The following is a 28,000-nucleotide window of genomic DNA, read 5'->3' on the forward strand; positions in this document are numbered from 1 at the left end:
CCGCCTCATCCGTCATCATCATCTTCAGCCAGATAACGGGGACAGAAGTGCGCTGGGGAAGGCAGAGGCAGGAGAGGCGATGACTTCCAGCAAAATCGAGATGCCCACTGGAATGAAGGCGGACCCGGCGGCCCTGATGGCTTCTCTGCACTTGCTGCCTTCGCCCACCCTCAACCTGGAAATCAAGCACACCAAAGTAAGTGGCCCCTCTTGCTCCTTTCCCCTTGGAAAGCTTTGGAAACGAGGAAGCCCTTTGGATGCTGAGCCGCCTCCAGAGGGATCTTCTCCTCTGCAATTCCCCCCAGAGCTTCTCTGGAGTCTTGAGCACAAGCAGTTGGTGGCTACTGAATCAGAGAGGGAGACCCCCACCACAATTTGCAAGAGAGAGAGGGAGGGAGGGAGGGAGGGAGGGAGAGGATCGCTTTGCATTTAAGTCTCCCAGTCTTCCTTTTAATCTACTACATCAGATTTCTCTTTTTTTCTAAGAATTTTTCTTTCTAAATGTCAGTTGTTCTAGATGAGTTTGGAGGAACTTATTTGTTCCTTTGTCCGAACCTTGTTCTTTCCAACTAAAGCTGCAAATATTTTGTTTTGTTTTCTGTTTAAACCCATCAAGACCCTCTCTGGGGTCTTCTCCGTTAGCATTCCTGGAGGAGATGCAATCCAATCAAGTCTGGCGAATTTGGAAGGAGTTCTCCTTTGCGGAGCTGCTTCTTAAAGAAATAAATAGTAGAGACTATCAGGGAAATGCTCATTTCTTGTTTTTCAGCACTTGGAGTTTTTCAAAGGTTGAGATAATCACCCCAAATTGAAGTTCTAGTGGCCGGTTTAAATTTGCAACTTTCTGGCTGTGAAGTCCTGTTTATATTACACAGTGGTGTTGGACATGATCTTCTGGGAAGATTCTTTGCACAGGTTTGAGGGTGGAATTCAACTGGGTGGAATTTTGCAAGAGATGCTCCCACTAGATCATAGCCTAAGATCAAACCTTCCTCGTACTCTAATTCTAAAATGCTTTAAAAGGAGATCCAGTACTTCAAACTTGAGCAAATAATTAATCACACTTGAAGAGAAGTACCGGGCTGGAGATAGGATGGTTATGAGGTGTATTTTTAGTCTCATTTGCTGAATAGCATTTTACTTTCAAAATGAATTTCTGCATTTAGTTATTCATTTCCAACTTCTTTTAAAAATTAAGAAATAGCTAGGCTAAGCAGATTAAGAAGCCCTTTTGTAGCCCTGCAGATCATTTGGATCAATTATCCACATTCATCTTAAAAATAAACCCTTCGGTTTGTTTGCAGTATTTTTTTTAACACCTGCTGTAAATCACTGACCAGATTCCAGGGAGGGGTGCAGGGAGTGTAGCCCCAGTGAACTCTGCAAAAGCAGCTTATAAGTCCTCTGGAGATCAGTGGGGTGTGGGGCTGTGGGTACCCCCTTTCTTGGATGTCTACCACATTTGCTTAATCCTTTTGTCTGAAATGGTAGGGTTTCCTGCCTGAGCTGGGGGTTGGACTAGAAGACCTTCAGGGACCCTTCCAACTCTGTTTATTCTTTCTATTTAACTGTTCATTTTAACTGGTGGGGCCAACATTACTGCCCCAACATTAGTTCTTTTTTCACCGCTGACTCTTTGACCAGAGCCCAGAATCTCTCCAAGTGTCTTGAAGCATCTCATCTTCTGACATATTTCTTCCCATCAATGTTTACAAGTGGCCAACATGGTTGCCCTGGCATCTGGGTAGCAGAAAGAAGGTGGGGCTGCTGGTCCAGGCTTGCAGAGTGTGCCAGGCACTCTTCCTGGGGGTAGAGCTCTGCCCCCGGGCCCTCCACTTCAGGACTGAGGTTTCCGGCTGCCTGTTTCATGCAGGAGGAAGTCAAGACTTCTGCTAATTCCTCTCGGAGTGGGCCGTGGGCAGGATGGTGACCAGTGGCTGCACTACGAATCCTAGTGTCCTCCCCTGTGGGTTGTTGGTCACGACAGATGGGGCACCTGGCATTATAACTTAGCACATCTGGAGAAGCTCCTGCAAGTGAGGCAATGTGAAGCCAGACGGGCAAGCCTCCTGCATGGTAGGACTGGAAGAGGCAAAATTGCCACCCAGATCTGCTTTAAGGGGCCCTTGAATACTGGGGGCTTAGTAGAAATGGGGGTTGAGCTGGTGCAAACCTCCAGAGGAGTGAGGTGTCCCAGGAGGAAGGCCAGGCCCCTTGGCAGAGGAGGCTCAGGCTGTCCTGGGATCACCCAAGCCGAGCCAGGTGGGAATCGGACTCTTTTCTTCCTGGGTATTGCAGAGGCTTCCCTCTCGCAGATTCCCAAATTTTGCTCTGCAGAGCTCCATTTTTGGTGATGATCAGTGGAACGGTCCTCTTCCCAACATCCCAGAGAGAACCTGAAGGGACATTTTCAAAACAAAAGTGGGAAAGGATGAAAAAAGTGAGTTATTCCTTGATTCCCCACCCCCATCCCGGGTGTTTTCCTTGGGGTCCCTGCCTCTCTCCCCCGGGTCTTGACTTCTTCTCCCTGGGCAGGCCTGACAAATGATTTATAGCTAATTGGAGCCTTTAATCAAAGGTCTTGGCTCTCTGGCCAGACTCTCATCCAGGCCCAGATCGCCTTTCTCACTTTGGGGAAAGAAAAACAGTGAGGCAGAAAAGAGCCGACTGGCTTCCTTCAGGCGCTGGGTTCCCTTCGCCCTCTGAAGTGACAACTTTTCTAAACAATCCTCTTCAGAAGCAGAGTTGGGAAGAAAGCGGCTTCCCTCCTTGGCACCTCAAAATCTGTGTGTGCGTGTGTGTGTGCGCGTGGTTTCTCTTGCTGCTTCCATTGTAGGAGAAGGCAGGGAATTGGTGTGAGACTCTGTGCTCTCGTTGCCGGCCAGGCCAGGCAACCTTCCCACACCAGAGCCTTTGCAACCATCAGGAGCTGCATCGGAGGGTCTGGAGCACCAGAGCCCTCTGCTCCCCCCAGGCCTCTTCAGTGGATTTTGGGCAGGACCCCGCCAGGGAGAGCAAGCTCCTTTGGGGCTTCCAGGGGCTGCTGGGCAGAAACTCTTTGCACAAGGCAGCCCCCTCGGATGCTCCCCTCCCACCCTCCGGCCGATCCCCCTGCCTGCCTGTGGGGCAGCGACATTTGTTTCCCCATTTGTTCCCCACAGGCGCATGCTATGGGGGGGCTGGGAGGTGGGAAGAAGAGTCAAGAAATATTTTGCTAACTCTAGAAATGGTTGCTGTTGCCTAGAAGTCTCCCCAGCCTGTCGAGAGAGAGAAAGGAAGGAAGGAAGGAATGAAGGAAGGAAGGAAGGAAGGAAGGAAGGAAGGAAGGAAGGAAGGAAGGAAGGCAGGCCTCCTTGGTGACCCATCAGTCTTGGACACATCAGCTGCTGGGAGAGGCTGCCGAAAGTTGCAGCTGTGCGGCTCCTTCTGGGCTCTTGCCAGCCCTAACTTGAGGCAGGCAGATTAATTGGGGGTCAGTCCAATGGAGAAAGGCAGCCATTTGAGGCTGGGGTGGCTCAGGGTGAGGGGGGAACGCATGGATTGTGTGCTTCCCCTTTCAGAAGCACTTTGGGGCCCTGGACCCTGCTTCCTTCCCTGCTCCGGGGGAGGAGAGGCGACAAGGCTGCATCTGGACTATTCGCAAATGAATTCCGAGGATTTTGCTTGGCAATGCTTCCCAGGAAGTGAGCTCCAGGACATGTGTGTGCTTGTTTGCAGAAAGCATAAGTGGGGAGGCGTAAACTATGGGAGCAAAGCCCCCCTTCATTGCCCAGGACTCCAGCGAACGGTAGGCAGAGGCACAGAAGTCCTGGAGCCGCCCAGCAAATGGCAAGGGGCCCTTCAGCGTGGAGCCAATGCCTCTCCATGGCACCAAAAGGCATTCCTGTCTGAGCCATGGCTCTTTCTGGGGGGGGGAGCTGTGCCTGCAGCCCCCACCTGTTTGGTTAGGATGCTGCTCTTCTCTGCCCTGCAGCTCTGGCTTCCTGGCTCTGCCAGCTGCTCTCCTTGGGTGGCCCCTCACAGGAAGAGGGCCCAACTAGCCCTTGGTCCCAGTGGCCCCCAGGAGGGGGGGGTATACTGTACATGGGTGTCCCTTCAAAAGCTCCTTTGGCTTCCTTTGAATCCCACCCGGATTGTCAGCCTGGCTGCTTCCATTTCCCAGCCTGGGGGCACTTTTCACATCAGTGCTGCCCCCTAAATGATCCCCAGGGGTCTCAGATAGGATGAAGCAGGATGGCTGGGGTGAGAGGTGGACTTCGGGGGGGGGGGGGGAGGAAGGCTGGAGAGATGACTGTAGGCAGGAAAATCCTGCTCCCTTTGCGAACCTGTTTCTAAATGGCAAAGGTGGGACCAGTTAGCACATTTGGCCTGGAGAATATGAGCCTTTTGTCCAGCTGTGATGCGGAGGCAGGACACTTGGTTGCACCCCTTCCCCACAGTGGATCTGGGGAGCCAGCCAACTCTCCCTGGCAAGGGGAGCTGTGCATCCATCCTCTCCCCCCCCCCCAAGTGTGGCTGCTGGGACAGCCTGGTATAAACAGCCCCTCATCGGAAGACAAAGTGTGTTATGACGGTGGAGACAGCCCTGTTGGTCTTCCGCCCGCTCTGTGCTCAGGGTGAAGAAGAAGCGCCAAGGGGGGGGGTCTGCAGGAGAGCCAGTCACCCCCCCCCCCATTCAGCTATGTAAACCCAGTTAATCACTTTCTGGAGCTCCTCTGGGAAGAGAAATCACAAGCTCAGAGAGGGTGGCTTGCAGTGGGCAGAAGTGAGGGGGGCTTTTTTATAAAAAGTTTTTTATTTTTCAATTACAAACATAAACATTCCATCTGTCCATCTGCAATGTGTCGTCTGGTTACAAACATCTCTGTGCAACATCATTCACATTTTCCATCAAATTCACATTCATATAACATTATTTCACTAAGCTTAATATTATAGTAGACACATATAGTATAGTATAACATTTAAACATTATAATGCTCTCCATTTTCTTCTTGATATCTTATAATAATAATAGTTTAAAATTAAACATCCTTATTCTTATTATACACACAAACAATTTCCTTTTTATTTACATCTCTATCTTAACATATTTTTACTTTCTCTTTAATTTTCATTTCCAAACTCCTTTTTTAATTCTCCAGCCATTGATAAAATACCTCCCATATCACATAATATTTAGTTTGTTCTTTCTCTCTAATTGCTAATGTTAATCTGTTCATTTCTGCACATTCTAATATTTTCCTTATCACCTTTTCATCAATGGGAATTTCTCCACTTTTCTAATGTTGTGTAAATACAATTCTAGCTGCGGTTAATACATGAATAATCAAATATACATTCCTCGGGTAAAAATCCCAGCAGAAATATTTCTGGTTTCAGTTCAATACGTTGTTGTGTCATCTCTTCCAACCATATCTTGATTTTTATCCAATACTTTTTTGCTTCTCCACATGACCACCAACATTTCCAACATTTAGCTGATTTGTCCTTAAACATTTCCGCCAACCTCACCGGCGGTAGATGCCATCTGTAAAACATCTTATACAAATTCTTTTTCTGCAGTTGACATTAATTTGTAATTCCTATCCCACAATTTCTGCCATTCATCTAGTTCTATCATATAACCAAAGTTTTTTGCCCATGCTATCATCGTCTCTTTTACTTGTTCCTCTTCCAGTTTTATACCCAATAAGTAGCTATACAATTTCTTTATTAGTTTTTCTTCTGTTCCTGTAAAGATTTTATCTAGCTCCGTTAATTCTTTGTAAAATCCCTATATTTTAACATCTTCCTCATATTTCGACTGTATCTGCACATATGAAAACCACGTTACATATGTGAGGGGCAGTGGTGGGTTGCAAATATTTTTATTACTGGTTCGGGCACTTTATCTGTTTTTATGGATTTCTTTGGTTTTGCAAAACATCCAGAGTCTCTTAAAGTTGAGTTGAGAAGCTGTAATGAATGCAAATGGTTAATGAAATACATGATGTGATTAATGGTCCTTGGGCCTAAACTGTATCCTTCAGATTCTGACAAAGGTTTCCTTGCTCTTCTTCCTCTGAGCAACTTGATTCATTGTGAACCGTGACTTTTCAAACACTGCAGGCTCCTAGAACTGGCAGGGCCCTGGGAGGGCATCCAGACTAACATACGTTACAGCGACAACCCTCCTGACAGGCAGCCTGGTTCCACCAGCCAGGGCAGGCCAAGAGCAGGATGAGCAGCTGAGCTTTCACCCCGACTGGGCTCCCTGTCCAGCAGATGTCAGGAAGGGAAATCTGTCCACACCAATCTGGTGGTCAGCTGATTCAACGGCCATTTTCTCTTCCTCTGCAAGAAAGGGCTACTGCTCCAGTGCAGGCTGGGCCATCTTCCCCAGCCAGCAGGTGAGCAGCGAGGGAGGCCGATGAGTGGAACAGCTACGTCCAGCTCTGTTTGTGCTGGCTGAGCCCCAAAGCCAGTCGGTGGCCGGCTTTTCTGCCTTTGTTCTAAGGACGGCTGGGGGCATCCTGGGGACCTGCCCCCCCTCCAGCTTGCTTCTTATGTTTGGCTGTGGAGAGGGGGGGGGGGTGACTTCTGCTTTCATGCTGGTTCAATGGACTCCAATTTCCGAACTTCATGCAGGGAGTTTCAAATTTTGCTTCCTTATTAAATTAAATCCATGCTCCTGCATTGTGGCCTGGCACCCGGAGCAGTAAGGCTGGCCGGCTGCAAAGAGAAAGCCACGATGTGACCCCATGGCCGTTCTCCGAATTGCTGGGATTGTCTGCCTTTGACAAGTACCTTCCCTGGCCCAGGACGCCTCTTAATCGAAGGTATTCTGCACAGAAGAAACAGCAGCGCCACCAAAAAAACAGCGACAATTCAAAAGCAGCTTCTGCCTCTCTTCCAATTTCCTTCGGAGCTTCCAAGCGTGGCCCTCCCTCCTGCCCGGGCCCTGCTTGGCCCCTTCACGGGAGAAGGGGGGGACGCTGTTGGACACAGCCGGTGGAAATGGCAGCCAAGAACTCAGCCTAATGGCGCAGGTGAGAGCGAGGGGGAGGGACAGGAACCAAGGACAGGCACCTCTGGCACATCTGGGCACATCGAGAGAGAAGGCGAGGTCCGGAGGAGGCAGCCCCTCTGGGCGGGCAGGCACCGCTTCTTCGGTCCCGGAGACTCCGCGCTTCGACAGTTGCTCTGACGGAAAGCGTGGGATTCCCTTCCCCCTCCACCAGAGTTTATAGCCCGGAGCAGCGGGTCGAGTCTTCTCCCTCCCGCCGCCTCCCCCTCCCCCCCTTGCCTGAAAAGAGTCCAGCTCTCCGCCATCGACCGTCCAAGCGTCTTTGTTGCTTGCCTGGGTCTCCGCTCTTCTTCCGCGGAAGCCAAGGTGGAGCGGAGCCGGTGCTGGTGCCAGGGAGAGCGGAGAGAAGGCTCCGGGCAGGGACCAGCCGCCCGAGGGAATCTCTCGCGCCTTTGCAGGCTTGGGAACGGGAGCAGAGCCTGCAGCTGAATTGGGGCAGGGAGGCTGGTTCTGAAAATGGGCATCCAAGGGGCAAGGCCAGGGCAGCCGGCCTCCACCGGGCATGCTCCAGACCAAGGTCCTCAGCTGGGCTGGCAGGGAGGTTTGGTGGGGTCCGCAGGTGTCCTTGGGCTCAGCGATCCTCTTGGTCTTGAATGGCCGCTTTTACAGCCAGCCCTTGTGGGGCTTCCAGGGATGTTGCCATTTCGTTGCATTCTGGTGTTTCCATCAAAGCCGTTTTATTTCTAATATGTTTCTGCTGGGCTGTTACACCGAGGACCCCTCTGGAAGTCCTTGGCACAAGACCTGCTGAGCAGGGGGGCCCCAGAAGCTCATCCACCCCACCCTTCTGGGAGGCGGAGGGCTGGAGGGGGGGCTCTTGGAACCGGCTTCCCCAGAGATCCAGCCCCTCCCTCCTGGAGGTTCTCCAAAATGAGCTTTTTCTGAACAGCTTTTGTGCATCTTTTGCTTTTTGTTTTTAGCGTTCTGATGAGAATGGCTGTTAATTCATTTTTGTAGTTTAGTTTTTATTTCATTATAATTCAATCTTACGAGGTAGGTTTTCATTTTTCTTTCTCATTCCTTGAACACTCTGAGAGCCATGAAATTGTGGCAAGATGTACGTTTAATGAATAACTAATCAGCAAAGTTGGAAGAAAGTGTCAAAATGAAACAGCCCCTCATTAAGGAACGCCATGCGAATGGCTGGAGAAGGTGGCAGGATTTATCAGCCCAATATGCCTGAGACGCACATCCCGGTTCTCGTGGCAAGACGAAGAGCCCAGCTCTGGTCAACATGGCACCCAGCGCTCCTCCCTCAACAGCCTGGGCACATTTTCCAGCTGCAGGGAAGCAGAGAAGGCTTTGGACCGCTAGATGAACATCAGATTAACATTAGCTTGTAGTCCGTCTCTCTCTGTGAAACGTTGCTAGCTGCCTGGATCCCTGCCAGACTCAAGAACGTGCCCAGTGTTGAGCAGGAGAAAATGGAGGGCCCGGGTTCATGGCAGGAAGAGCCCCATGGGACACCCTACTGGCCATTAATGTTTGTCAGGCTCTCCCGACTCAGGCGTTTAGGAAAGAGGGAGTTAGGTGCCCATTCAATACCCTCATGGAAGAAAGGGCTACCACCACATGGCACTACGCCATGCCTCATGCAATGATGGTCTGTGGAATAAGCCAGAATTGCCCTAGGTGCCTTTGGAAACAACAGCCAGGTTCCCACGTTGCGTTAAGCCAAAGCCAACAGCCAAGTGATGCGTCCAGCGGGGGGGGGGGCGGGGGGCTTGTACTGGTGCGGAGGGCCTGTGACTTCCTGGATGCTTTGGAGGGTGGGAAAAATCTGGCGGAGGGAAGGAGCCTTTGGTTTCTGCCGCAGGGGGCTGGATCACCTTTTGGAACCAGCGTTTGGCCGGATCCGGGAGTCTCCCCTGCAGCCCCATCTTTGACCTGCCACCCTTGGCTGAGCTTCCACGCAGGAACAGAGAGCGGCCATGCGGGAGGGAAAGCAAAAGGCTTTCTCTTCTTTGCTCCTGCTGTGCAGCTGCAGGCACACACACACCCCATTCCTTCCCCCCCCCCCCAGGCTGCCTGCACAGTCCCAGGCCAGTAAGCGGCTGGGATGTTCTCCACAAGCACCAGGCGCTGTTTGTGAGGAAAGTAGGCCAGCAGCTGCAGAGAGGAGGGCCAGGAGCTGCGGAAGAGGCCACAGGCCTGTCGCGGCTCACCCAACCTTCTTCCTGGGGGCTGAGGGGGATGCCTGGTTCCGAGGCCCACGTGAGAAAGCCCTCCTCTTGAGGACTTGGGCATCCTTGGGGCTCCTAATGTCAGCCAGGCCAGGCCTGATGCGTACCCCAAAGGGATCACGGGTGGCCAGTGCCAAGGCCCCATGGAACAGCAAGGATCCCACCTGGGTGGATCCAAAGCTGCCCCATCTCTGAGCTCCCTGCAATTCAGTTCCGTCTGAGGGCAACTGCAATGGAAAGAACCCCTTCTGGACAGTTATGTGGCGCTGCCACCCGGGCCAAGTTCTCTGCAGAAACCCTCCTGTGAATCCGTCAATCGGCAACTGCCAGAAGATGCTTTGGCTCCTCAGGCGAAATCTTGGGCTGGGGGCGAATGGACTTTTTCAGCCCCCCAGGAGGAGCGCTTGGCTGTGAGGGTGGTTTGGGCCAGGGCGCTCTTCTTTAGGACCGGCCTGGTCATAAGCCCCCCGGATAGGCTTGGCTTGGGAAAGCAGGAAAGAGGCCGTCTGGCTGGTAGGGCAAGGGCTGCGCTGGGCCGTTCTGTGGGCTGGGCCTCCCCAGGTTAGGGGGCTCTGCCCTCCGTCTCTGGCCTATCAGACCTGGAGTTTTTCACTTCAAAACTGAATCTTGCTGAGCTGAGATCAAACAGGCAAGGTAGGCGCTTGGCCGGTGATTTATCATGCGAAGGAGAAGCATCGGGCCAAAGGGGCCGGGAAGGACGGAGCCAGCGGCATTCCAGCCGTTCCTCATCTCTGTGGAGAAAGCGGCTCCCAAGCCAGGCGGAATTGAGGGCTCCCCCCCCCCCCGGTCTTTTTCCCATGGCCTTTCTTTGTTTTGCTTTTTAAGAGATAAATATTGAGAGAGATTGTGTCCTCCCTAAAACGATGAGGTGTCCTCTAGTAAAGAACGGCATTTCCAGGAGCTGATTATTAACAGGAAGGCTAGAATTACTCTCTTCACCTAAAACAACACAGAGAGGCATAATTCAACCCTGTGTTACTGAAAAGGGGCCCAATCCACCAGGAAACTCTCCCAGCAGGGCCTGGTTGGTGTCAAGCTGCTCCCTGCAAACAGCCATTGAATCCGAGGAGTTGAATGAGATCCAACGGCTGGTGGTTGGGGGCCTGCCCTCCCTCCTTTTGGGGGAATGGATTCTTTCTCTGTCTCCCAAAAGTGGGGGTTCTGGAGTGATGTGCAGAAAGACCCACCTTCATCCCAAAGGGGCGCTTCCCTCCTTCTCTCAGCACTCCGCCAGGAAAGGACTGACCTTCTTCCCAGGGGAAGGTGGATGACTACTGGAGGGGGGATTTCACACCTCCCCTGTTTAGCTGAGCTCAGGGTCTTCTCTTGCGTGGAAGTGGTCCCACGTGGATCAGGGCTGCCACCAGGCCCACAGCAGAGAACTTCTCAGAAACTGGGAAGCACGGAGGCTCATCCTTAGGAAGAGCACCAGAGTTCGTCTGCCCAGAATGAGGACAGGAAGGCTGGAGCATGGCCAGAGGCGCAAGTGCTGGCCCGCGTCAGTGGGATTATGAAATAACTACCAAGGGAAATGGAAGCTGCCGCATTTTTTGCGTGTTTTCAAAATTGTCCCAAAAAAGTACCGTTATGTACTTAGCTCCAGCCGCAGGACGGATGCTTGGGGCCAAACAGCTGTGATTCCTCCAGAAGCGTCTCTGGCATTTGTGCCCCTCCCTCCAATTTTACAGGTTTGGCCTCAAAAACTCTCAGAGGATCAAGCATCGTATGAAAAACGAATCACTTTGATGGAACTGAAACTGTAACCAGCTACTAAATCAGTGAAAACTAGGAAATTCTGATTCATCCAAAAACCTGCTTTTCCCCCGTGGGGGGGGAGGGGGGGGAGAGCCTGTTATTAAGTGGATGCTGAAGTCCCTTTCCTGTACAGAAGGGGGGAAATCCTTCTGGAATGTCAAAAAGCAGAAGGACGGGGCTTACTGAAAGCAGAGAAAAGCAAGGCCCGGGAAAGCACATTCAGTCTCCACTGCTGACCACATGCCAGGGCTCTGCTGGACGTGGGCGGATGGTCCAAGAGGCAGCCCAGCAACATCACCCCCAGCGGCATGGAGAGGATCGTGCATCCCATGCAGCAGCATGGAAGAGTCTCCCAGCAAAGGAAATGGGAGCCAGAGAGTGATGGGAACTCCGGGGAACAAATGGACGGCAATCTCCGTCTCTCTTTGCAAAGTTCTCCCTTTGAGAGAAACGGCCCAGGTGAGCCAGAAGCATCAGGCAGCCTCTCTGAGCTCCAGGCCACAAAGAGAAGCCATTGCAAGGTGATGCTTTCCACTGGTTTGTCAAAAGAGTGGAAGATGTTTTTGCATTTGAAGTTATTCCATTTCTCTACCCTTAAAACTGGGCACAATTCAATTGACCTGTGGCTAAGAAAAGGACGATGGGCACCAGGTGGCATTTGCCCAGCGGGTTGCAGCTGAGGGACAGGGCTTCAGTCAGAGCCCAAGGGGACGGAGTTCGGGGCCCAAGAGTTCTTTGCACCCATCCTTTTCAGGATGCTCCCACAGACACCAACCTGACAGAAGGAGCCTGCCGCCACAGTCAGGGCATTGGATGACAAGGCCCATGGCTAACTACTGCTCCCCTTCCCCTTGTTTTCTCACTCCAACAGCTGTAACTCCGGGTTCAGCCCAAAACACCCGTCTTGGCAACTCTTGGGAAACCTGGTTAATCAGTTACCTTCCATACATTCACCGACACGCACTGTGGCTTAAGGCTGAATTAAGCTGTAAAAATCCCCCAGCTGATTTATGACTACAGCTAGCCTTAATTAACCCTGATTCCAGGGCAATTGTGAGAGCTTTCCCCCTAGAGAAGAAACAATGCCCCCTCTGGGCGGTGCCAATCTGGGCATGATTTACAAAGGGGCCCTTTCTCCCTGCGGTCGTCCCTTTCTTCCTCTGGGCTGGGGAAGAGCTGGATATAATTCACTGATAGCAACATTTGCTGTCAAATAGCTGCCTTGATTTAGTGTTGCCCACTACAATGGTCGCAATAAATAAGAACAAAACAAACGAGGGGAACGAAAACCCCACTTGAGGCTTCGCAGGGATTCCTGTTCGCACAATGTGTCATCCTCGTCCGAGCCGGTGGCATTTTTACGAACTGGCCCTAATGAAAGTCAGATCAAATGTGCAGCTCTCGGCATTTAATCAACGTCCACTGGAAGTTCTTAAAAGTCCTGCCAAAGCCTCATTTATCCTTGGAGAATCCTCCAAGCAGGGAGGGGGCTTGTTGCGTGGCACTACCTGACACCAAATGCCTACAACTCCCCAAAAGTGAGTTATTTCAGCATGAGATCGGGCTTGTAAAGCCGCCAGCTGCTGAATTTCAGGACTTGAAACCTTTCCAAGAAGTTGAACGAGGTACTTTATATGGAGGAGAGAGTAAATATTCCCCCTTCACAGCCAAATCGAAGGCAGCCCATTTACAGAAATGAGCTGGCAAAGCCTGAGTTTTGTTTATACAACGTCCTGGGACAGGAAGAAGCGAATGTTAACCATTAACAGTAGCAACTCCTCCTCCGCCTCTTCCTGCCCTGCGAGAGTCCAGGCCAGGACAGCCCGTTTCCGTGAGATGCAGACGCCCGAGAGGCACCCTTGCCATGCTCGGCAGCCTCGAATGGGGAAGGTCCCTTTGGGGGCTTTCAGCCTGCTTGTGGCCGGTTGCTTTGGGGAGCATCACCCCAAGAAAAGCCAGATCCACTTTGGAGGTTCGGAGGGCAGATGGGGGGGCCTGATGGAAGGGCCCTATAGTTTTGCCAAAACCGGAGGCACTCCCCCTCCTCTAAGCCAGGCACAGCTGGGTGGGGTATTCTCTGCCAGTTGCAAGCCGTCCAATAGGGCAGCCTCCATCCTGGCTCCCAGAAGGGAAGCCTGAAACCAGGGAAAGCAGCCTAGGGAGAATTTGGTGCAGGTGTAACTATGGCTCCCATGACCCCTGGGGAAAAATAATGGTGACCAGGGATGCCGGGAATGGTAGTCCTGAAAGGACCCTGGTGGAAGAGGGAGGCTGGGTGGGAAAGGCCCCTCTAGGAGAGAGAGAAGGAGGTTTTCCAGCACCCCAAAAGTGCCAGAAGAGGGAAGGAGAACCTCTGCATTTTAGCCAAAACCCAAAAGGCCCATTTTTTTCTTGCCTTTTCAGATTTTTATCAACAATGAGTGGCAAAATTCGGAGAGTGGGAAAATATTCCCCATATTTAATCCTGCAACAGGAGAACAGATCTGTGATGTGCAAGAAGCTGACAAGGTAAAGATAAGTGATGTTTCTAGCCTGCCCTTGCATCTGCCCGCAACGCTCCTGTGAGGTAGGTCAGCCTAAGAGAAAAATGGCCAGATGCCAACAGTCTAGCTGGCTCTGTGGCCGGAGAAGAGCTGACCCCCCCTGGTCTCCCCGGGCCCCCTCCCAGACTGCAGAAACGGCAGGTTGCTGCTTTCTGGGGGGGGGGGCTCCAGTTGCCAAGCGAGGGGGGGCTCTTGGGTTGTCCCGAGCATCTCTGGTCCAGCTGCTTCTCCCATTTGACAGGCTGACACAGACAAGGCGGTGCAGGCTGCTCGGCTGGCCTTCTCCCTGGGCTCGGTGTGGCGGAGAATGGACGCCTCCGAACGAGGACGCCTGCTGGAGAAGCTGGCTGATCTGGTGGAGAGAGACCGCGCCCTCCTTGCTGTAAGTCGAGCGGGTGGGACATAGTGGGAGGACGCCAAACACTGCCGAAGGAAGCTGCCTTTCAAAATGCTTCATCTAGGTTTTCGGGAGAACAGAGGGCGGAGCTGCTGAGCTCCAGGCAGAATCGGCTGATAAGGGTACAAAAGGGTGCATCCTGATCCACCCTGGGCAGCTCTGGGTTGTCCCCCCCCCCCAGGGTGCCCAGGAGCCGCTGAGCTGCATGGTCCACCCCACGGCGGTGGAGCACGTAGTGAGACCCGACATGGTGGCATGGCTAATGTTATTTTCCACATGTCAAGCGCTTTGAACTAAGCCAGCAAACATCTTAATTCCAGCTTTGTCAACACTTAAATCATCTTACCACCAGCATACGCTGTAAAATCACCCCAGGGGGAAGGGAGGGGCTCAGCAAATCAGTCGGCCGTCTGCCGGTGGCTGTGGTTCCTGAGCCAAACCTTTGTTGAATTTGTCCGCCACAGATGCGGCTGCCGGCCCCACCGGCAGGGAAAGGGAGGAGCGACCGCCCTCCTGTGCTTCAGCTCGATTTATGGCTCTCGCCCAGAGGCTTCCACAGATGCATTTCCTCTGCCGCAACCTTCGTGGGCAGATAATGGGGGCTCTTAAAAGTGATTTAAGCCATGGCAGCAAACATTTTATGGGGCTCCTTAAGAGGAATATGGGAATATCTCCTCCACCAGGGCCCGCGGCTTCTTTTGATTGGTTTGGAGCCTCGGTGGGGAAGGGCACGGGAGCTATCTCCACTGCCAGAGGAGCCTCGGGCCACAGCTGAGATGGGCATTCTTGAGCACCCTCTCGGTTCGCGCTGGAGGGACCATCCACCTCCTCTTTGGGAGCTGCCACCTGGCAGCTGTTTGGTCCCAGCATCGAGAGGGCCGGAGGACGTTTTGCCTGGTGCTGAGGCCAAGAGGCTGCTTGGGCAGAGTGTCCTGGGTGGGGCAGCCCTCAAAGAGGAATGGGTTGCACCTCCGGCCCTTGAGGAGCCAGGGAGCTTTGGGGAGGGCTCATCACTTTTCAGGGGTACATGCCAGAAAACTGCTGCCGGAATGGCTTTGAGGAAAAGCCTGTGGAAAAAGACAGCACAGAACTGGCTGCGGTGGCTGCGTGTCCTGGGCACCTCAGCGCAAGCCTCAGCCGTGTCTCGGGACTTTGGTCTTGCAAGTGGGGGTCTCCAGATGAATCACACTGGGGCCCCACCTGGCCTTGACCTGAATGGCTCCTTGTTAGGCCTCTGGCGGCTTTCGGCTGTTTGATGGATTGGCAGTCGTGGGAAGCTCTGTGCCGCTTCTCCTCACGTGCACCAGGCCCTGAGGGCATGCTGGCTTGGCCCCGGCCTTGGTGGGGCAGCCCTGTGTGCAGAGCCCCTCTGTTGCTCCACGCTCCAAGAGAGCCGTCCCTGCTGGACCCTCCTCACAGCTCTCTCTGTTCCCAAGCCCAGAACGAAGCCTTGATTCTTGCTCTGCTTGGCCTTGCAGACCATGGAGTCGCTGAACAGTGGGAAGCCCTTCCTCCAGGCCTTCTACGTTGACCTTCACGGGGTCATCAAGACCTTGAGGTATTTCGCCGGTTGGGCAGACAAGATTCACGGATTGACCATCCCGGTGGGTAAGTTAGAATCTGCCCTGCATTCGTTCTGTGGCATCTCTCCGGTGCAAGGCAGGGGCACTGCAGGGGGCAGCCGTCTGCTCCCCCCCCCAAAACTCCTTTCCTCCTCTGAGCCCAAAGGTCCGTCTTTCCTTCTTTCAATTCAGAGCTGGGCCATGAGCACCTTTGCCATTTCAAGATCCAGCAGCATCTCCACCTGGAGACGGATCACCTATGAGGGGACACAGGGCAATCCTCCGCTAGAGGGCCCCTTTCATGCTCCTGGCCTTCCTGCAGACCCCCTGTTCTCTGGGGCAGAGCCTGCTTGGCGGGCTCTCTTTAGCAGCCAGGCTGATACCCCCAACCCCAAGCCCCTTCCCCTGAGCCGGAGGAGGCTGGGAAACACAGCCAGATGAGAAGCGCAAACGGCCCGATGCTTTCCTGCCCCAGTTTAAAGCAGGATCCTTTTAATTTCAGTGGTTTTATGGAAACAGTTAAACTTTCAGCATTGCCTGCTTAGTTTCCGCCCGGGAGGGCGATTCGCAGCCGCAGAAAGATCAGCGTTTGGGCAGAGCCGTCTGTTTTTGTCAAGCTCTGTTACTCGGCCTCACTGACACCCCTTTTATAGTGCACATCAGGTGGGCTGGCAAGGTGTGGAGAAGACGGCCAGCTTTAATCTCTCCCCTCCCCAGAAAGCCTTCTGCACGAGGGAAGTCTGTGAAGTCAGCCCCTTAAACTGCAGATCCCGGGATGAGGAAAATAATTATTTTATTTTAAAATAATGTCCCTGGGAATCTGAGGCTGGAATTTGCCGCCTGCCTCTTGCCAAGCACCAGGCCCCCATGTCTCTCAATCGCTTCAGAGCCGCCCAACACAGCGGAGAAGAGGGCTCCTTGAGAGCTGCTTCTCCTGGTTGTGGGTCCAGAAATGGCCTTGGCTTCCCAAATGGGGTTGGTCAGAAAACGCTCCAGTCCCAAACATCGCTTGGGGGTGAGGCATCTCCTCCCCAAGAAACAGCTGGCTGCAGCTGCACTGCCTGGTATTGCCTGCCCAGAGCTGATGCCCTCCAGATGGCTCTGGCTGCTGACTGGCCTACCCAACAGGAGGATGGGGAGGGGCTCCGTCTCCTTTTATCTCCCCTGGGCCTTTTCCTAATTAGCCTCCCTGGCCCTCCCCTCTCCCTCCGTGGGATGGAAGCTTCCCGTATCTGCTCCGGCTTCCTTTCTCCACTCCCTTTTTGCTGATAACTGGCCAGTCTTTATGTGGCTCCTGGGAATGCCTTGAAAACTTCACTGCTCACCAAAGCGGATCCTCTTCCCTCCAGCCCCCTCCCCAAATTGTTCAGCGTGAAGGAGTGGGAAACATGGCAAAGCAGAGAAGGCCCCGTGGCTGATCCAAGTCAGGCCGGAAAGAAGGCTGCACGCCGGGTGCTGCCAGGGCTGCCATGTTTTCCATGGCCAAGAGCTGGCAGGGTCCTTTCCAGAAGCTCCCTGGAGAAACGTCCCAGAGAAGCCCTCCCACCTGGCCTGAAGGCACGAGTTCCTGCCCTGGCCTCCCCCTTCTCTCCCCGTTCCCTGGGATGAGCCACGGGGCCTCCCTTGCTCTAGATGACCCAGGGGGTGCTGTGCCCGGCATCCCCCGGATCGGTTGCAGCCTTCTGCAAGGCAAGCGATGTCCAGCACTGCCAGGCCCTGCTCGGTCGGTCTCTCTCTGAGCAAGACAGCCTGGCAGGCGCTTGGTCAGATCAGCCTTTCCAAACCGAGCCTTCACAGACAGGGACAGGATTGGGCCCCAGGAGGTCCACCGAATCAGCCAAAAGGTTGGGGGCTTTGGCTGTCCCCTCCCGAAGGCAGAGTCCCTGGTGGAGGAGCAGAGGGGGCCCCTGAAAGGGAGAAATGCTCGGGGGAGGGCTTGCATGGGCCAGACGATGGGAGCAGCTGGGCTGTGTGGCTGGTTGTGTGATGCTCCCCAGCGTACCCCTGGAACCGCACACACGCACACACACATGCACAAAGTGTGCTGCGCATCTCCCTCCGGTTGCTCCTCCTGGGGTGCTGGTGAGAGTAAGCAGGCCCCTCTCTTCCAGACGGAGATTATTTCACCTTTACGAGGCATGAGCCCATCGGGGTGTGTGGACAGATCATCCCGGTGAGTCTCTCCGCTGCACCTCGTATTTATTTTCATTAGAATCGGCTCCCTTGAAGGGGCTTCAGTCCGGGTGTGTTTCTCATTAGGGGCGACCGGGCCGGGGGAGAGGCAGGGGAAACCCACTGCAGGCGGATCCGTAGCCCTTCCACTGCTTATTTGCACATCTTAATAGAGTTTTAGGGCAGCGTTCTTAGGCAGCCCACAGCCTCCGAATTCCCAGGACCAGAGCAAGCAAAGCCAAACAATCCAGCAGCCGTTGGTGGCTCTTGGCCAAGAGAGACTCACACAGGGAGGTGGGAGGGAAGGAAGGAAGGATGCAAGTGAGGAGGGGAGGGAGGAAGAGAGAGGGAGAGAAAAAAAGAAAAAGAAAGAAAGAAAGAAAGAAAGAAAGAAAGAAAGAAAGAAAGAAAGAAAGAAAGAAAGAAAGAGAACAGACACCCTCGTGGAGGTATTTCACCTATTGTCTTCAATAGGTCCAAAATGTTTGGGGCACCAAGCAGGGAGGCAGTGGGTGCCATACCTTGTGCCTTCATTCCTGAAAGGCCCCAGGACAACTGGGTCTGTACTCCCAGGGGCCCTGGAGGGTCTCTTGACCAGTGCAGCTGAAGGGCCACTATTCCCCTCGGCCAGCGGCCGGCCTCTTCCTCCCCTTTGGGCACCAAGCAGAACTGCAGCACTTTGGCTTTATGTTTTTGGCAGGAAGGGTGCCGAAAAGTCCGACCATGGAACAGGGTTCTCAAGGGGCCCTCTGTTTGTGTTGCATCTGCTTCCCCCCCCCCCCCCCCCGTTTCTTGCAGGAATTGGCAATGAAGTTTTTTGGGAAAAGTCATTCCATGTGTCCCCATCGCTCTGCCCAAGTCCCGTTCAGGCTGAGCCCCAGCGCAGAGCGAGTTGAGGGCATGGGGCAATCAATGGGGCAGGACCACAGAATTGATTTGCATGCCCAGTGTTCCCCGTGACCTTATAAAAGGAGAGAGAATTGATCTTCTTCTTGACTGAAATGATGTGCTGACTAACTCACAACAAAAGCGTTTTGCTTGCACAGTGGAACTTCCCCCTCCTGATGTTTGCGTGGAAGATCGCGCCAGCCCTTTGCTGTGGCAACACAGTGGTCCTCAAGCCGGCCGAGCAAACCCCGCTCACCGCCCTCCACCTGGGCACCCTCATTAAGGAGGTAAGGAGCCCCCGGCACATGCGTGGCCCCGGGCCCCCCATCTCCCCGGCTTTCACTCAGCCCTGCTCTCTCTCCCTGCCCCCTTCCTTGACAGGCGGGGTTTCCTCCAGGCGTGGTCAACATTTTGCCGGGATTTGGACCCACTGTGGGGGCGGCAATTGCTTCCCACACAGGGATTGATAAAATCGCCTTCACGGGTTCCACAGAGGTAAGAGTGGGTGCTGTGGGGGGAGAAGAGAGCATCACCCCACCCCTTGAACTGGCATTCAGGAAGCCCCCATGGCAAGAAGAGACCGGGTGCCAGGGGGTTGGTCTTGCGCCCGGTACTCAGCGCCTCTCCAGTAATGGCAGCCCCTCTCCCCATCGTCTCTCCGGCCTCGCGTGTCATTCCCCCGTCCCTGCTCCAGGGCTCAGCCCCTCAGGGCACCTTCAATGGCTCATGCAGGTTGTGAGGGAGGGGCTTCCCCCTTCCCTTCGCGCTCCCTTAGAGTCAGGGGGAACGACCACCGTCATGTGTCCTGATGAATTTGGTGAAGGGCTCCTGCCTGTGTTTGGCTAAGGAGACCCTGGCAGCGGCTGCTGCTGACTGACTGTGGGAAGGAAACACCAAAAGGTTCAGAACTGCCAATGGCAGCCAAAATAAATGTTCCTTTCAGAGGGCTTTCGCTTTTAATAGGTGTTTAAAATGAAAATTCTCTGGATTTTGCCCAAATTCGGTGTTTGGTTTGAAAAGCTGGTAGCAGGAAGTGAAGAGCATTGCGGGATGAAAAAAATCCATTCTCTAAGAGCAGCTGGAATATTTTAGTCCAACGGGAGTGTAAACTGCTTCAGGTTGGATTTGATTTCCTGTCCTGCGGAATTCTTGGAGCAGCAGGTTAGCCCCGCTGCTCCCTCCCAGAGCCCCTTCCAGGGATGTGGGAGATACGCTCCGTGGCCTACTGGGCCCCCAGAAGCCCCATTGCTTCCCCACAGTCCCTTGCGGGGGCTCTTGCTCTGCTCCTGGCTACCTGGGAGGCTCAGCCACAGCAACCGCCAGTTTTGGCCAGAGGAGCCGGCCGGGGAGCTCTTGTCTCAGGCCCACCAACGCCTCAAAGAGGCCCTGCGGTGGGGCTTGGGTCCCTCCTGGAGAAGGCTTGCTGGTCCCCGGGGCTGGCAGGCAAGAGGAAGGGCTCTGAAACGAGCTTTCCAGCCCCCTGCAGCCCCTTCCCCTCTTTCTTTCACTCACCCCTTGGTCCTCGAAGTCCTTTCTGCACAGGAAGAGACCCTTGGCTGGCACATCCAGGCGGCGCTTATTCTTCAGCTCTGCTCCTGAACCCTCTGCGGGCTCCGCTAGGAAAAGGGGCCGCCCAATTCAGGAGGTTTCTGGTGAAAACAGGGTCTCTGCCCGGGCTGGCAACAAGGAGGCACCTCGCAGTTACAGTTTGCGGCTTCTCCCCGGTGATTCTGAGCAACGCTCTGCCCGCCTGGGACGGACACAGGTTTGGCTCGGCCTTTCCAGGACCCGAAATGCCTCTTCCTCCCGCTTGGGCAGTAGAATGGATGCTCCTCCTGGGAACCTTTGATGTGCCCCCTTCGAGCCCCCTCCCCTGTGCAGGGCTCACCTCCCGCAGGTGGAGGGCTGGCAGCCCATGAGCCTCTCACGGCCAGGGACTGTCTTCCCCAAACTCCCTGGTCATGGGTCACTTCCCCCTCCCCAGCTCCCCCCCATTGCCAGCTTTTCATCTATGGCTCATTAGAGATGGTGCTGCAGAGCAGGCCCAAGGAGGCCCTTGTTCTTCCCAAAGTTGTGCCTGACCCCCAAGCATCAGAAGTGGGGGAATGAGCCAAATGGCCAAAGGGACGGTTCCTCCCAGCCCCTCCTCTTCCTTCTGCGGCCGGCTTCCTCTGCAAAGCAGCATTTGGAGGAGCTCAGCCTGGGGGAGGCAGGAGGCTCCTGCTTCCCTCTTCCCTTTCCACCAGCCCCCCTGGCTGCCCCTCTGAGGGCAGCTCCTTTGATCTTTGTCCTTCAGCTGCTGGGCACCTGGGCCATTTTGGAGTTGCGGCCCCCTTTCCCTGGGCCCCCAATGGGATCGGGCTGCAAGGTTGGGGACCAGGCTGGGGCTGTGGACCAAGCGTGTCTCCCCCAAGTCAGCCTTGCTCTGCAGGCCCCACATGGGTGCATCTGTGGGTCATTTCCCTGTGTGCCCCTGGGGACACGGAGTGCCTTCTGCCCCCTTTCCATTGCTGAGCCCAATGGTAGAGGGGGCTTCATGGCCAAGGGGGCAAAAGGACAGCTTTTTGTGTTGTCAGGAAAATGTGGGGTTGCCGAGCGAAGAGGTGAAGCATCGGGAGGGAAGATTTTCCGTGAGCTCTCTTGAGAAACGGGAAGAAGGCCTGGAGAGCCAGGGTGGAGGAGAAGGGCTTCCACTCTGCACTTCCTAAGCCAAGTGACAAAATGAAAGGCCACAGACTCTCCCAAACGAGGGGGCCTTGCAGGGCGTCTCTTAGGCATGGCATTCGGGAGCCATAACCACCGTTGCCCCTTTTGAAAATTCTTGGTCTGCGGCTCATGGAAACCAAATGCTGGGTGACTGGAGTAGCTGACCTGAGCTGATCCCTTTGGGGAAGCCTTGGGGGGAAGAGGCAGCAACGCACTGAGATTTACTCAGGAGGGCAGGTTGGGTGTCGTTTTTAGGAGCTGGGAAGCACTAAGTCATGCTAGATGGCCACATGGTGGTTGGCTCCTCTTTGGAGAGCTGTGTAAATTTCCAGGGCTTAGCTGGAGTTTCTGTCCCAAAGCCATTGCATTGTTGTTTCCCTCTCCAACGATGATTTGCGTTTCCTCACCCCCCATTCTGTCTCCTGTAGACAGAAACTCTAGACTCATCTCAGAACAATTGAAGCTTGATCCAAGTTTACTTTCCCTCGGCAATCCGATGCGGCTTGTGTGTGGAGATGAATGGTGGGGGTTTGGGTGGTGCAGCAGAGACACACCCCAGTGAGGCCGGACTCCTTCGGTTTTGCAAAGTTGTGTTTCTTTGTAATGGTTTTGGTGCAGGGTCCAAGATGCTCAGCCGGGTCCCTCAGCAGCTTCGATCAAAGGCTTGGGAAAGGCTTGTGCGAGTGTTTTCTTTATGCCGAGAAGAGCTGAACAAAGCATGAGTTCATCATTAGTCAACAAGAAATGGGGCAGGACCATCAAAGCAAACTACAGGAGAGGCCAATGTTGGTTCACGCCAAGCAAATGTTTGGAGCAAACAGCTGTCTTGCTACTGATCATTGCTGCCCTTCTCAGCAGGCACCTCCTGCCTCTTTGCCAGAGACCGACCAGCCGGCCACCTCCGGGAAGAGCAGCAGGCCTGGGCCTGCACCTTTCCCAGGGCATCTTGTCCTCCAGGCTGGGACACCCGGAGCCACCCCCCCTTCCCGGGGGAAAATCTCTCTGCTTGGCTCCTGGGCCTGTTTTCAGACCTTCAGGTGTCTCCGTGATTTCCATCTCAGTGGCAACTGGGAACGGGGGGCCCTTGGAAGGCTAGGAAGTGGCCCCCAGCCATGGAAGCCCAGAAGCCAGTTGGGAGCCGGTGGCTGACCTCAGGGAAGCTGGCTTCTTGGTGCCAAGGAAGCCCTTTTGCCTAGAGGGTCTCCTTCCCCAGTCCCACCCTAACATACGTACAAAACCTCCCCTGGCGAGCGACTCCTTTCCGCTTTCCACCTCGGCCCTAAAATGTCTTGGTCAAGCCTTCCACCCTCCTTGGCGACACCCCAGTTCTAAGCATCGGGTGGGCAGAGGCTGCCTCTAGGCTTCATGGTAGCTGGTCTGGCAGGATGAGCTCAGCTGGCTGGTTGAGGGAGCAGATTCCCATGTCAGCCCGAGAGGGGGCTCCTGTTTGCCCAGCAAATGGCCCCTCCTGGAGGCTGGCATAAGCCTGGCGTGCTCCACAAGGCTCCAGGGAGGCCTCCAATACTTGCAAGGGCCTCCTTTTGCCTGGGTCACATTCCTCCTTTTTAATACAACCATTTTCCATTCAGCCATAAACCACATCTCCAAAGCAGCTCAACACAAATTTAAAGCAGAGTTTTAAATTAATTACCAAGAAAGCAATTCAAAACAAACCGGATCAAAGAACAATATGAATGAATGAGGGTAGAAAACAAATAGGATTTTGTCAGCCTTCCCCCCACCCCTGAAATTGCATGAATTTATTGGGCTGTTATTTGGTAGTCCTGAAGTCAGAGAAACCTCGCTCTGCGCGAATCAAACAAATGCTGAATTTTCACCAGGCCTCCTCTAATAACAAGGGCAAGGGGTGTCAGCCAGTCTCTGAGTAAAAGCTTTACCCGAGAAGAACCAGCTTTTCTTCCCAAGACCAGCCTGCCTCCCACAGATGGCTCCGTATCTTCGTGGCTAGAGCCACTCCAATCTCCCCACTCCTTCCGACCCACCAGAGCAGGGGTGGTGCAGGGGTTACAGCGGCAGCCTCTGCCCTGGTCCCTGACGTGCGCTGAGCTTTGCTGGGCTCCCCTTCTTCTCCCTTTCAGGTGGGGAAGCTGGTTCAAGAAGCAGCTGGCAGAAGCAACCTGAAGCGGGTGACGCTGGAGCTCGGGGGGAAGAGCCCCAACATTATTTTCGCAGATGCCGATCGTAAGTTGCCCCTTTGCAGGGCTCTCCTGTCTCTCCTCAGAACAGCCCCCCTCTCTCTCCAGAAGATAGAAATAATATTTAAAGTAAAGAGAAAAGGCATAAAACAAAGACCAATGTGCAGAAAAAAGAGAAAGATTTTCTTTTATAGCAGTTATAAGTGTAAATTAATCTCTTATTCTATGACCGCAGCATGACTTACATTTTTTAATGACCTTATTTTTTTTAATCATCCAAACCGTCTCTCAAAAGAGAGGAGGGGGGGTCCATTCATGTCCGACCCCAGCAGACCAATGAGGCAAATGGCTGCAGCTGCTGCATTTACCCAGCCTGGCTTGTGCAAGCAAACCATTCCTGAGTCCGTGGTGGGCAGAGCTGGTACCAACTGCCACGAGCAGCAGCAGCTCCTGGCTTCTCCTAGCTCTCCTCGGACTCTGGAAACCATCTTGACCTCTGCCCTGTTGACAGGGAACCCGCTCAAGCCACAGGATGCTCTGGTCTTTTAACCCCCCTCCCTGGCCCAGCATCCCCCCTTGGAGGGCCAGGCAGGGCGTGCTGGGCGATGCCTCAGGGGTATCTCCGGTCTTGCAGTGGAGCAGGCGGTGGAGCAGGCCCACCAAGGGGTCTTTTTCAACCAAGGCCAATGCTGCACGGCCGGCTCCCGCGTCTACGTGGAGGAGCCCATCTACGAGGAGTTCGTCCGGAGGAGCGTGGAACGGGCCAAGAGGAGAGTTGTGGGGAGCCCCTTTGACCCCACCACCGAGCAGGGGCCACAGGTGGGTGGGTGGGGGATGGAGCCCCACCCTGAGCCAACAGCCAGGAGAGGCTCACAGGGGCAGGGCGGGAGGGCAAGCAGGGCCAGTGGTGCCACAGAGCCTCTCCTCCCCCTCTTCTCTTCAGATCGACAAGAAGCAGTACAAGAAGGTCCTGGAGCTGATCCAGAGTGGCGTGGCTGAAGGGGCCAGGCTGGAGTGTGGGGGCCAAGGACTGGGGCGCAAGGGATTCTTCATTGAACCCACCGTTTTCTCTAACGTGACCGATGACATGCGCATCGCCAGGGAAGAGGTACCCATCTGACCCCCCAACTCCCCTATCCCCCTCCCCTGCTGTGATTCCAACCCCTCTGTTGGGCTCAGCCAGGCCCCCAAGTCCTCCCGAGCTGGGAGCCTACAGGGCCCCGCTTGGCTGTGGAGCTCCAACATCTGCATGGCTTCCTGGAAGAGCCCCCAATAAGCCCATCACCAGGGACAGCTGAGCCTCTCTTCAAGAGGCCGGAGGTGCTTCTCCCACCCTTCCCTGGTCCGAGGAGGCTTCACCGGGTGCTTCCCAGTCTTGCAGCTGGGTTCTCTTGGGGGGTTGTGTGTTGCTTCCTCAAGGGAACATCTCTGGGGCACACCCTTTTCATCCCATTGTTGGTCTCTTTTCCCTTGCCCAAGGCTGAGAGCTTCATCAATTTCTTTTGTGCCATGAATTGCGTGTCGTCCTTTCCCATGTCCTCCTGAAGCCTCACACGGGGGTGGGGGCTACAAATCCTCCTGGACTTCTTCCCATCCATGACTGCCCTCCTTCTGTTCTCCCCCGCTTCCCCTCCTCCCCCATGAAGATCTTTGGCCCTGTGCAAGGAGTCCTGCGGTTCAAAACCATGGAGGAAGTGATCAAGAGAGCTAACAATTCCAACTTTGGGCTGGTGGCTGCCGTCTTCACCAGGGACATCAACAAGGCGCTGACCGTCTCCTCTGCCATGCAGGCAGGAACTGTCTGGTGAGGCTGCGAGCACAGCTGGACAATGGTTTGGTGGGTGAGGTTGGGGCTGCCCTCACGCCCCTCTCCCTCTTTTCCTCCAGGGTCAATTGCTACAATGCCTTGAGTGCCCAGAGTCCTTTCGGGGGCTTCAAGATGTCTGGCAATGGAAGAGAAATGTAAGCAAGGTCATTCTGGGTAGAGAGAGGAGGGGTCCGGAGGGTCGCAGGGGCTGCCGATCAAGATGGGTTTGGGGATGGGGGTGGGAGAACTGCTGGGCGACACTCAGCAGAATTCCCTTTTTTTCTGGAACTGCCCAGCTGGACGAGAGTGGCCTGGCTCCTCTCTCCTTCCTTCGGGGAGGGAGGCCGCAGCCAGCCGCCCCTTGAGTCCCAGCTGTCCACCTCTCCCGTGTCTTTCTTGGGGTGGCCCTGCTCCTGCCCGTGTGGGGGCTGGCCCTGCCTGTGGCCCAGGCTCCTGGTGCTGGTTGGGGGCCCCGGGCCCGGCCTTGACTCCCCATCTTCCTTGTACGGCCAGGGGGGAGAGTGGCCTGCGAGAATACTGCGAAGTGAAGACGGTGACCATCAAGATTCCCCAGAAGAACTCCTAAGAGGAGGGGCTGCCCAGCACCAGACGCGCCTCTACCGCTCTCCAGAGGGACTGAGCACTCAGGAAGTTTTAAAAAGTGACACTGATGTTTGTTTTTTTACAAAAGAACATCGCAACCAAGTTCATTATTCAACTTGAGGGGTTCTTCTCCACTGCTGACACCGCACTCCTTTGATCTTTTGAAAGGCGCTTGAGCTGGATGGCCGACTCCCCTGCTGAGGGGACTTTCCTGGGGAGGAGCAGGCAGGAGCCAGCCCCTGGCCGGGAAAGCCGCTCTGCTTTCTGGGCAAGGCAGGCAGCAGGCCTGGGGCATCTTGTGGGCACCTGTCCCGCTGCCTGTGCCATGGCCTTGGGAGGCCCTGCTCGCTCTCCCCGGGGAAGGAAGGGGGGGCCTGGCCAGGTGGGCTTCCTGGGGGAGGTTGGAGAGCGGCAGCCACTCCTCCCACTTCCTCTCCTTCCCCCAGGGGTCACCCAGAGGCACCTCCCCTCAGCAGCCCTCACTGCTGCTTCGGGAAATGGGCTTCCTGGAGCCTCCATATACTCCCCTTGCCCGTTGGGGGAGGGGAGATGCTTTCCTCCCCTGTTCAGGTGCCTCTGAGTTTCTCGGGGAGCTGACTCCCAAAGGCCCAATGCCCCAGGCGGCTCTTCCCTGGCCCAGGTTCCCTCAGATGATTTTGCCCCAGGTGCCAACCTGGCCCTTTTGAAATGGCTCCCCTGGGTGACCAAACAGCCGCCCCACCACCACTGGCAGAGAGTTTGAGGAGGACCCTCCCCCAAAAGACCTCTGCTGACGGACAGTCTCAGGAGGCTGGAATTAAAACGGGAAGCCAGAGGTCATCGGACGGAACCATCCTCCTTGTCTGCTTTCTGCTTGAAATGATCTTGGGCAGAAACTTTTCTTCCAAAAGAAGGAGCCCTCAACTCACTCAGTGGCCCCCTGAAGCCCCCTTTCTGGCTAGGGAGCTGGGAGCCCCTGGGAACCCCATGGCCAGCCACAGCACAGAGCTTGGCCAGATCTAGCCAGGCTTCCCCAGGAACTGGGCCAAAGGCCCAGGATGCCCCCGGAGGCCTTGGGAGCCCAAAGGCCGAAGGGGCTGCGCTGAGCTGTGGCTCTTGGGCTGCCTTTGGCCTGTTGGGAGGACAGCTGTGTATTCTCAGCTGCATTCAGGGGAGGGGTCTCCCAAATGAGTTTGTGTCAGAAACACCTGGCCTCTTCGGAGTCAGGCAGTGCCCAAGACTGGCTCCAGGCAGCCCAGGGGCTTCCTCCGTCAGCAGTGGGATTCACTTACCTTCCCTACCGATTCGCAAATGTGAGCACACTCGCTGCGTCTGCGCATGTGCACTGCCTTCTGCGCATGGGCAGTGCTCGCGCACTATGTCGGGGTGGGTGGGCCGCCGCTACAGGTTCCCCCAAACTGGAGAGAACCAGCTGAATACCCCCTCTGGTCTCCATGGTGGCTCCCCACCCACCCAGGCCACGCGGCCCAGAGTGGCAGGCATTTTCTAGGCAAGCCTCATTGCACACATCTGGGTGTCCATGCATGCAGGTGCCCTCCATTTCCACCTGCCCAGCCCAGGAGAAGCTCCCTCTGAGTGCCAGGGCTGCCTCGGTCCTTCCAGGGGGTGGGTGGGTGGCAGCGCTCCCACTGGACACTCCCTCGCCTTCCAGTGTTTTCTGCCAGGGATGCCTCTCCATCATCAGTTCTTCTTCTTCTCTGTCAGTGGTGAAGCACAAGCAAGATACAAACATTATTCCTGGGCTGGCTAACATGAACGTCACGTCCTATAGTGTTATAGCAGAAGGTTGTGGGGTTTGTTTTTTTAATGTTCTAAGAAATGAGTTTTCTTGTTCTAGCCAATATTCATGGTGAAAGGAATGTTTCTTTTCCTCTTGTGTACCTTCAGAAAGACCTGTGCTAGCAATAAGCATTTATACTCTATACTCTGCATTATATGTGTGGTGTCAGTGTGTGTAATCCCAAATAAACAATTGTTATGAAGTAACAAAACGGCCATTTCAGTTTCAAGGCTGCAGGAGCCTCTGGAGTTTCTTGAGTTCACCTAAAATCTGGCACACAGTTTTAGGAGCAAGCAGTGACCCCCAGAAGAAAACCCCCATTTTCCTTACAGGGGTTGTCCCTTTTCTCCCCTGCTGG

General features: G+C 54.6%; 1 protein-coding gene across 2 annotated transcripts; it reads left to right on the plus strand.

Annotated features, from left to right (window-relative positions):
* Positions 1 to 27,853, plus strand: ALDH1A2 (aldehyde dehydrogenase 1 family member A2). 2 transcript variants are annotated; one of them, XM_081964432.1, is made up of 13 exons: positions 1 to 196; positions 13,432 to 13,536; positions 13,813 to 13,953; positions 15,447 to 15,576; positions 17,642 to 17,703; positions 18,749 to 18,877; positions 18,972 to 19,085; positions 23,396 to 23,498; positions 24,087 to 24,271; positions 24,396 to 24,560; positions 25,099 to 25,256; positions 25,340 to 25,414; positions 25,773 to 27,853. In XM_081964432.1, the coding sequence occupies exons 1-13, from the start codon at positions 80 to 82 to the stop codon at positions 25,843 to 25,845; spliced, it is 1,557 nt and encodes a 518-aa protein (XP_081820558.1). In that variant the 5' UTR covers positions 1 to 79; the 3' UTR covers positions 25,846 to 27,853. The 2 variants fall into 2 exon arrangements, with proteins under 2 accessions (XP_081820558.1, XP_081820559.1); XM_081964433.1 differs by lacking the exon at positions 1 to 196 and adding an exon at positions 12,842 to 13,000.
* The last annotated feature ends 147 nt before the right edge of the window (positions 27,854 to 28,000 follow it).

This window comes from Natrix helvetica (genome assembly GCF_964273705.1).
Source record: "Natrix helvetica genome assembly, chromosome: 12".
In the NCBI taxonomy this organism is placed as follows: Eukaryota; Metazoa; Chordata; class Lepidosauria; order Squamata; family Natricidae; genus Natrix; species Natrix helvetica.